Source organism: Caretta caretta, chromosome 6, assembly GCF_965140235.1.
Source record: "Caretta caretta isolate rCarCar2 chromosome 6, rCarCar1.hap1, whole genome shotgun sequence".
NCBI classification, from domain to species: Eukaryota; Metazoa; Chordata; order Testudines; family Cheloniidae; genus Caretta; species Caretta caretta.
The window spans coordinates 64,385,088-64,395,623 of NC_134211.1; the positions used below are offsets into that span (position 1 = coordinate 64,385,088).

General features: G+C 44.4%; 1 protein-coding gene across 2 annotated transcripts in view; it reads right to left on the reverse strand.

The window, feature by feature from the left end:
* The window catches only part of LOC125638026 (deubiquitinase DESI2), an 80,398-nt gene extending 73,876 nt beyond the window's left edge, over window positions 1-6,522 (reverse strand). The window contains exon 1 of one of the 2 annotated variants that reach the window (XM_048853179.2): window positions 5,111-6,522. Coding sequence is in view for 1 of the 2 variants with exons in the window: in XM_048853180.2 (XP_048709137.1) it covers window positions 5,111-5,149 (39 nt within the window). In the remaining variant the exon portion in view is untranslated. The remainder of the gene's footprint in view (window positions 1-5,110) is intronic. The other variant, XM_048853180.2, reaches the window with a different exon arrangement.
* Window positions 6,523-10,536: the final 4,014 nt, after the last annotated feature.

Below are 10,536 nucleotides of genomic sequence, written 5' to 3' on the forward strand. Positions count from 1 at the left end.
AAAACAACAAAAATCCATTTATTTTGCATAAAGGGACACATTTTGCTGTTGGACTCATTAACACAGACCATGCCACTTACTCTTTTAGCCTTCTAATTGGTTTATTATTGTAAGGTTTAGATCAGATACCCAACATGCTTTTGATTCCTTCTACTTGAACTAAGGGACGCAGTTACATTGCTTTCTCTTTACTTTCCTTGATTGATTTCCTCCCTCAAATATACGAGAGAAGAGGGATGTCTAGTTCCATTCTATCATTTTATCCAATGCAAATCCATGAAGAATATCTGGCTGTAATTGAATGGTGGAAAGACTAAAATGGTAAGAGTAGTGTGGAAAGAACTATCATCCTCCACTGGAGGCATCTGCCTTCAGATTATTTAGACAGTCTACACCCTCAGTCTCCACCTGCACCCTTCAGGGCTTCTGAAGACACAAATAGCCATAGCTGTGAAAAAATGCCTTTTTCCACCTGCAGCTGGCCAGGAGACTGCACCCGATGGTGTCAAATTCAGATTTAGCCAGAGTTGTTGATGCATTTGTGACCTCTAGAATTGATTGCTGCATTTTTTTGTACCTACATATGAAACCAACAACCTTAAAAATGCGGCAACTGGTATAGAACAGCAGCTCCTTACTCAGTAACACAGGACATGGAGACGACATCACCCCAGAGTTAATCTCTTAACTATCTTTCCTTTGAATACCACATCACTCATAGTTTTGGCTCTCATCTTCAAGTCTAACCTGACAAACTGCCTCACCCTGCACAATCATGACTTCCCACAACAGCTGCGTTTCATGGGAACAATGGAACACAAGAGTGAGATTCATATGTACAGAAGACAGAGCTTTCTTGGCAACTGACCTGTGACGCTGGAACTCACTCCTGGAAAAGATGAGGATGACCACAAACCTCAGCATCTTCAGAGCAATATGCAATCCCTTCTTCAGTGCTGGCTTCCCACAAGAATACCACAAATATTATATACACATATACACACACACACATATATATATATATATATACACACACACACACACACATATACATATACATACATACACACACACACATATACATATACATACATACACACACACACACATGCACCTAGGCCTGGCTGACTGAAGTGGAGAGAAAAAACGTGTGTGTTCGCTTTGCAATTTCATGAGCCACTCAAATAAAGTGATGGGTGCCATATAAGAACATCGATAAAAGACACTGTCATTCTATAATCAGCTAAGCAAATGAGAGACCTATGCATAGATTTTCAGTGTCAGCCCCTTGTTATCAATTGACTATCAGCCACTTGGATTACAATTGATTAAAGGATATCTGGAAAATGCAAAGAAGCCAATTGGTCCCCAAAGTGAAATAATTACATTCTGGCTACCATTTTGAAGGTTCTGATTATGGGGAAAATGTAAGATCAAGTTTGCCTAGAACACACTGGATTCTCATTTACTCCCATGAGAATCAGGAGTAACTCCAGTGAAATTGGTGGAATGGCACTAGTGTAACTGAGAGGAAACTCAGGCCCGCTCTCAGGAAATACAGAGATCAAGTGTTACAGCTCTACATTTACTGCAGCCACCAGGCCTGATTACACCAGGTGCAGTGCAATGGTGAATCATTGACACCAGGGCACAGTGGGTACCAAATGCCATCAGGCGAGATTGGTAGCATTTTTCTGCTAGACACACGGTGCAAGGCAGTGGAGAATCATGACAATTTTAAAGATAAAGCAAGAGAGCAATGATATACATGAACAGCTGTTAACTTAAAAGCAGACATGTGCCCTGTAACTGACTGAAAACATTATGAGATTGTCTGATGACCTTAGTCTGTGCAAAACTGACTATTCTTTAGAGAAATGCTTTGGCATGTCAATGTAGTTAACCTGTTAGAGTTAAACACTTTAAAATATTTGCAATCTTACATCTTTGATTTAGTATCTTGATCTTTATTAAAAGTTAGTTATGTTGATTTAGGTGATCATCCCAAAATAAACCACAAATAATTAAAGGAAATTCCCAGACAGTCAATAGACCCAGAGATGGACTGGTTGAACCAAGTTATTTTATAATCTCACTAATGTTTGGGCTGCACTACACAGTTTATTTTTTTTTCTCCCCATCTGAATCTGAAAGGTGCCCTGATTTACCCTTTTAAAGGAGCAGTACTATCTAGGCAGCAGCCAACCCCTTCAGAACTTGCACAAACCAACTCATTTCATGTATCCATCAACTACACTCTCAAACAGATTCAAACTGGGCATGTGGAGGTTAAAAGGTTCTGAACCCCATGACCAGGCGCTGAGCCATGCAATCACTTTAGATTCATGTTTTTAAATCACTACGTCAACAGCCCACCTATTCTATTTTTAAAGTTTTCTGTCTCAATAGGTACATTCTCCATCCTCCTATTTTTTGTGCTCTTTAGGCAGAGACAAAATATAATACAATCCCCATCCATATTGTAGGTGGATAGAATTGCTTTTATTGATAGTAAGTTGAGTACTTGGAAACACTGAACAATGTTTGCTCAATTATTTTGTGCTGGAAAAAAAATAAGGCTTCTAAACGTAGCTACACACTGCAGCTATTTGGCAAAGCACCTCATTAAATACCAGCATTACTTTCCAAAGACACCCTGTATATATACAATGGGTAAGAGATAAATGGCCATAATTGTTCAATACTCAAGACTGCACAAAGTGGATATTTCATATCTGCACAGGGGGTTCTTAATTGAACTTTTGCCCCAAAGCTAAGCTTTCCTGTAGCTAAAGTGCTCCCTGATGCCATACCGGGGTCATGTTCTTTGTCAGGAAAGCAGAGCTTTAAATTATAGTTAATTGTTATCCGCAGCTGCCTTTCCCCTCCCTTTTATTAATGCCAATTTTAAAACAGTTATTTATGTGTGCAATTGTTTCCCTGCTGCACCATAACTTACCACCACAATGGAATGAACTGCATGGCCATATCCCATGCTGTATGGCATTAAAATCATAGCACCAGTCAAAAGAATGTAGCCCCAGCAGTTATAATATAGAAACTGAATTGTATGCGACTCAGTAATAAGGCAAACAGTTGGAATATGAAATCAGAATGGTTTGTATGTAAAGTCATTAAATTAGGGGTAACCCAGGGGATTAACAATGAGGTATGGAGACTTTCACAGTTTGGTGGAGATCAGAACTTGTTCAGTCTGAATTAAATTTGTGGCCTCAACCCAATTCCCTGTGGACAGGCATATATATACACCACAATGCAAAACTGGTGGAGAAAAAAAAAGCCCTTAATAGGCATCATCTTTGGTGACAATCACAGGAGAACAATCAAGGACTGAATGGGCCATGGAAACTGGGTTCCCCTCACCTTTGGAGGCGATCCTTTCAGCTCAGGTTTGAGGCATACTGAGAATGGGGCACCAAAGGAAACCTTACACTGCTGCCCATGCTGTAGCATTGGGAAGGAGAATCAGCAGAATTCACCCTGCAGGGATGTCAAGCTGACACCCTTCTCAGGGAATTCACTTACTAAAAAAAAATGAAGGAACCAAATGGAGGTGGTGTTGGTCTGAATCTTTCTGGAATGAACCATCCTCTGACACATCACCTTTCCAAGGCATTAGATAGAATGATGCCTACTACAGTCTCACAAATAAGGCACTGTTTTGGGCTGCCAACCAGTTAAACATAGATTACAGCAGAGTGCATTCCAAAATAAATGAATTTATGTCAGCGTGGTTCATAAAACAGAGAGAGCCTTCAGGTGAGGCTCAGTATTGTATATGCCAAGGTAGTCTAGCTGGATTCCTCTGTGTCCTTAGATCTAGGTGTTACAGTTTAAATAGCACTTTTCTCCCCCAACAGGAGTACTTTAAGGCTTCCCAGCTGACAGAGAATCACTTAATCTTTGCTGTAAATGCCAACACTTCATTTAAAGTGTTCCATTATTACTATTTTTGGCATTCATTATGAATCTCCTCATCATAATTCATTTGGCATATGAGTGTTATATGTTCCATGGACTCTGTTAAAAGTTAGTGTTAATTACCACTGTATGGAGTTAAAATGAAGGATCATGCCATAAATTCTTAAAATGTGGGATTGGATAGTTATGATCAAGTCAGATGTTGGGCCTAATAAAGTGGTATTTTCCACAGAAAGTTGATTAAAAATTGTGGGACTGATGGAATTTCACATTCTTGGCTTATAAAGGACAAATCAAGTGAAATGCTTCCCCATCAAAATGTCCCCACTCTGCATGCTACTCAATGCCAATCATTTAAGAGGGAGCTGCATACAACTCTCATGAGTGTATGGGGGAACCATAAATAAAATGGTTTCTTCAAAGCCCTCTTATGGTTTTGAGTTGTAGCACAGGTTGTATTTGAGATTTCTGCTTTGTTTATTGATTTTACACAAATAATTCCCTCCCTCTGCCACAAAGGGATGGTAAGGAGAGCTGTTAAATATGCTGTGAACTTTAAGAGAACATTCCCAGGCATGATCATGGAGTGCAGAATACTTCACTTCCTATGCCCCCTTGCCGAAGCTTTATCAGTTAAAATTGCTTATTACTCAAGCAATTACTATTCACCTTAAAAAAAAATTACTCAGGTCATTTCTTCAAGCCTTTTCCTAATGACAGCCTCTGTTCAACCGTTCTAAACATGTGAGATTCGGATTTGGGTTGTTAGTTTTAACAACATTAAAGGAATATTTTGTAAACTGTTTTTCCTCCCCCCAGGGCTCTCTCTCCAGCCTGATGCTTGATAGCCTTGAAAGTCAAGGGCATCTAGTTCTAGGAATAGGAGAGGCGATCGCCTCTCTCTCTAGCTGGGGCTTCGTAAATTGAAAAGTCAATTTCCCTAATCTGCAGAAAATCCAGCACAGTTTTACTGTTAATCTGCTGTGATGTGCTGCAAAAAAAGCCAGAGCCAGCACCACCCCCGTCATCCAGAACAAGACAAGCTTGGAAAATTCAGCCTCTCCAGGTCTAGATGCCCCGTTCCTCATCTTAGTCTTTCTGCAACCAATCGCACGCTGTCATCCCTCCCTCACCCCCACCCCCAAACTTAATATCGTTTCATACTCACCATGTCATAAACATTCAGAATCACCGGTTCATTTGCCATTGTTGATTGCGGCGGACACTGGATTTTAACCCTCAAATCCCTGCCAGATGTGGCGCTGCCCCCCGGGTACGCTTTTACCCTCAGCTACATAGGAGGGGAAATTTCTTTCTATGGCCGCCGAAGAGAGAAGCTTGCCTGGGGGGTGGGGAGGGGGGCAGAGACACGCTTTTCCCGGATGCCAAAGTTGGGGGTGTGTGTTTTTTCACCCCCCAACAGCAGCGTCAATCCTGGGTTTCTTTCTAACGCTGCAGCTCACCGGGGTTGCTGCATTGGTACAATACACTGCCCAGGCACCCTCCAGCCTTGGCACTGCCAATCCAGACGACAGACAGGGCAGGCTCTTTGCACAGATATCAGCCCCCCTTTCTCCAGAAAATTTGCGGGGAGAGGGGGGTTGAACTAGCGGAAGAGACGAAGACTCCCGGCCGAAGAAGGCATTGACATGCAGCACCCGAATGCGGAGCCGCGCGGCCGGCGGAGGAAGGTCAGCTCCCCATCGCTGTGCTGGCGCGGGTGGAACCAGGTCCAGGTCGCTGCCCTCACCCTCCCGGGGTCCCCGCTCCCAAAGGCGGGGAGCGAAACCCGGGACGGGCTTGGCTTGACGCACCGGCGGGGCCGGGGAGCGGAGCCCGCCGCGGTGCTGCTGTCCCCGCGTCTCGAGGGCAGCTGTCCGGGTGCTGAAGTTTCTCTCTGGGTCTCTTCTGGGGCCGCGGGCGGGGAAGCCTTGCGGAGCCGAAAGGGCATCGGAAGCCGCGGCAGGGAGCTGCGGCGGGATTCCGGCTCCCGCCCGGCTCTCGGGTGAGGAGAGGGACGCGCCGCAGGCCAGGCCAGCCACTGGGCTGCTCAGCGAGCCCTGGAGTTACTCTGCCACCGCATCCGTAGGAGTTTGTCTCCGGCCCGGCGTGCAGGGAGCTGCGCGAGTGCTGAAGGGCGGGCTGGAGCGCGCCCAGCGCGGGAAACCCTTGCTCTTCCCGCCACTCAGAGCGTGGGGCGAGCTGCAACCCCTACTTCGGGAGCCGCTTGTCCCGCAGGGGCCAGTCTCCGGGGACCGAGAGCTGATGGAGCCCGCGCCGCTCCCTGCGCGGCCGATGCATCCCCGCCCGGGGATGGGGTGGGGTGGATACGAATTGAGGAGCGGGCTGAGCGAGCTCGGGAGTTGCCTCAGTCCTGGCCCTAGTTAGGCGGGCGCCGGGCACTACCAGCTCCGCGATTTCTTGCAACCGACTCGCAAACAGCATTCAAATCCGAGCAAACGAGAACATCCACTGCGGTCAATCCCCTCCGGCTCCGGCTTTAAGGGAATCGCGGGGGCTGGGCTTGGGGGAAGGGCGGCAGGGGGCTTCGTAGAGGCATCAGTTTTCCCGGGGGAGCAGCGAGCTGACCTTAATGCTGAGGCAGCGCAGACCTTGCCTGTAGTAGCCAAAAAAGGGAGCTGGGATGACCTCATCGGAGTTGGAGGCGTCGCTCAGGCTCTCTGCCAGCTTGCAGCCAACCAGATCTGAATGAAAAGTGCAGGGAGCCCGTTACATCAGCAAAGCCCAGCATTCCCCGGCCCTCCACAGGCAACAGCTGAATGCTTTCCTCCGCCGCATGGGAAACACTCAATAAACGAGAAGGTCTCTTGGGGTGACAATATCCCCAGTGCTGATGGCCTGGGAGTCAAAGTACTGCACCTGCCTGCCTAGATGGTTCATTATGCCATTAATTAGTAACCCGGTGTGTGTTAGGGAAAGGGGGGGGTGAAAAAATAATTTGCTTTTAAAATCTTTTAACCACCCTTCATTATTCTCTTTCGAGGTGAAACTTTCACAAATTCTGTGTTAAACGGGGTTCAGTAGAGGTGCCTAATGTTTAACACCTTTTCCAGACTGTATTTTAAAGGGGAAGTGTTGTATTTTCAGTGTGTGTTTAAGGACTGCTGAGCTTATCAATTTCACACAAGTACCCCAGTGCTTGCAAGGAAATCAACAACGTTCCAGCTTGTCAAGGGAGGACAGAACACTTCCGATAGTTTGAAGTACTGGCCTGTACTAGCAACACCAGCAGCCTTGCTTTTAAAGTCCCCACCGTTTTCCCTCTGGGTAGGATAATTTACATCACGGGGGTATTGTTGGTGCTGTTTTCTGCTCCTGTTACTGCTGCAGTAAGGACTTTTTAAAATATAATCAGCTTTACTATAGCACAAGAACTCAAGAGTGCAGCCTAAAGGCAGATTCCTAAAATGTACCTGTTGCCACCCTCTGGCTGAGACTGTAGAGGTGAGGCCAGAGTTGATGAGTTGTAAACTCTCAGCCAACAAGCAATTTCTAGTCATCCCTCTAGAAAGATACAAGTACAAGCAAATAGAGTTGTGAGCCTTTAGGGACAAATCCTGGTCCTGCCTCTACACTTCAAAGAGTCTCCTAGCAGAAGAACCCATGCACCTCTGCTGTGCAAGAAAGGGCAGGGCAGATGGAGGACGGATACCCTTTAATCCATAAAAGCTTCCTGTGTATCAGAGCACAGGAAGGCCTAGAGTCAGACGACCTGCTGCTCTGCAGAAGTCTTCACTCCATTCAGAAAGGGCAAATCAGAGTCCAGATTTATTTCAATGGGAGTCTAGGCACTTTTGAAAATCCCAGTAGGCATTTATCTGCATCCTTTGGCACTCAAACACCCCACAGGCCTACTGCATCCTCTGGACTGCCGTAGCAGCTACTCCATGGGGGGGGGGGGAGAGATTCCTTCCCCCATTCATATCTTCCTTGAGTTCCGATTCTTGGTTTGAGAGCTTGGAATTGGATTTCCCCTTTACCTTTAAATTTTTAAATATCATGCAATGAAAGTTAAAGATTCTATCCTGCTAGTTATTGCGTATCCTAAGCTCCAAATAGAATTATTTACTCAACCTCACAAGAGATAGGGCCCAAAAAGCAGCCATCACACTCCTGCTAAACTGGCAACAGGTCCTTGGGATCACACAACTTGAGTGTTTCAGTGTAACAAGACACCTGCTACTCAAGCACCCCTTCATGGGCTGTAAGCACCCTTCCTTAGGGTGCCTCTTGTTCAGGGCTCTTTAATGAACTCCACACAAAGATTAGTGCTAGACATGTGTCTTAGCCCTCCACCCACATCAACCAAACTTAACCCTGGCAGGGGTTGCAAGATTCCACTAAGAAGGTCCCAGAAACAAAACAGTTCTTAAAACCACACTGTTCTCAGCCCCTTTCTGGGCTACCTTTGAGTATGTCCCCTTCTTCTGGTATCAAACACCCAGCATCAGACTGGCTCTCCTAGATTACCAGGACCCCACCTCAAAGCCTTCCACAGGAACCAGCATGCCTACTCACTATCTTTCTGTTCCCAGAGTGAATTCCCTGAGTCCTTTTTTAAGGCCCATTAAAGCATCAACTGATCCCTCTTAGCCCCACCCCCTCAGGTTGGGAAGGAGCTAATTTTATGGCACAGAAGGGGCTGGTCCCATTTCCTCTTAAATGGGCTCATCACCTTGTAACATAGCTTATCTACACACTATACTATATTACTTAATAAAATAATCTGATACACAATATCTGCTGCTCAGACGGAGCCTGAATCGAAGTCCACTGAAGTCAATGAAAAGACTTTGGAGCAGGCCATATTACAGAGATGGGTTATTAGAAATACTAAAATTGATTTAAAGTAAATTGATCATGGTTTGCAATCTTTGATTCATTTTTATCCTAAAGACATTTCTAAAGATAATAATTTAGATTTTAAAAATCTTGTAATTAAATTAAACCAATGGTTCTATTTTTAAATTAGATTAAGGGTCAGAAAAACGGGAAGTGCGGGGTGTCAGATTTAAAGCTAAAAGTCCATCCTTAATCTCATGTGGTTGCCTTTAGTGAACAAATATAATTGAAAGGTTATTTGCTATTTACAGACCTTTGTAGTACTGAGATACAATGAATGTTAGGAGAACACTTCAATCTCTCTGGTCACTCAACAACAGACCTGAAAGTGGCAATTCTTCAACAAAAAAACCTTCAAAAACAGACTCCAATGTGAAGCTGCAGAACTGGAATTAATTTGCAAACTGGATACCATCAGATTAGGCCTGAACAGAGACTGGGAGTGGTTGGCTCATTACAAAACCTAAACTTAATTTCCCCAATACTAATTTCTCCCTACTGTTACTCACACCTTCTGTCAACTGTCTGTAAGGGACCACTCTCTTACTACTTCAAAAGTTATTTTTCCTCCCTTGGTATCCTGCTGTTAATTGAATTAACTCATTAGATTGACCTCACACTTGGTAAAGCAACCCACATCCTTTCATATATTTATACTTGCTCCTGTATTTTCACTCCATGCATCTGATGAAGTGGGTTCTAGCTCATGAAAGCTTATGTCCAAATAAATGTCTTAGTCTCTAAGGTGCCACAAGGACTCCTCATTGTTTTTGCTGATACAGACTAACATGGCTACCACTCTGAAACCAGTCTCAGAACTGAGTTTCCTGCATTTGTAAGTTGAGATCAGTTCCGTAAAATGACTTCAAACAGTTATTATTGTTTCATTTCCTTGTGTTTTTTTTCCAGTTGTACTAAAACATCTTACTAACAAACAGAAGGTGTTTGTGACTTTAATGGGAATCAATGTGGGCTAATTTTGGGCTTGATTTAAATTAGAACATAAGAATGGGCATAATGGGTCAGATCAATGGTCCATTTAGCCCAGTATCCTGTCTTCAGACAGTGGTCAGTGCCAGATGCGTCAGAGGGAATGAACAGAACAGGGCAATTTATCAGGTGACCCACATCCCCTGGCATCCAGTTCGAGCTTCTGGCAGGCAGAGGCTTAGGGACACCCAGAGCATGGGTTGCATCCCTGACAGTCTTGGCTAATAGCCATTGATGGACTTATCCTCCAGGAACTTATCTAATTTTTTTTAATCCAGTTATACTTTTGACCTTTACAACATCCCCTGGCAATGAGTTCTACAGATTGACTGTGCACTGTGAAGAGGTGCTTCCTTATGTTTGTTTTAAACCTGTTGCCTATTAATTTCATTGGGTGACCTCTGGTTCTTATGTCATGGGAAGGAGTAAATAACACTTCCTTATTCACTTTCTCCACACCATTCATGATTTTTTAGACCTCTATCATATGCCACTTAGTTATCGCTTTTCCAAGCTGAACAGTCCCAGTCTTTCTAATCTCTCCTCCATATGGAAGCTGTTCCATACCCCCACTCATAATCGTTGTCCTTCCCTGTACTTTTTTTCTAATTCTAATATATATTTTAAGATGAGGTGACCAGAACTGCTCATAGTATTCAAGGTGTGGGTGTACCATGGATATATATATAGTGACATGATATTTTCCCCCTCTTATCTATCCCTTTTCTAATGGTTCCTAAC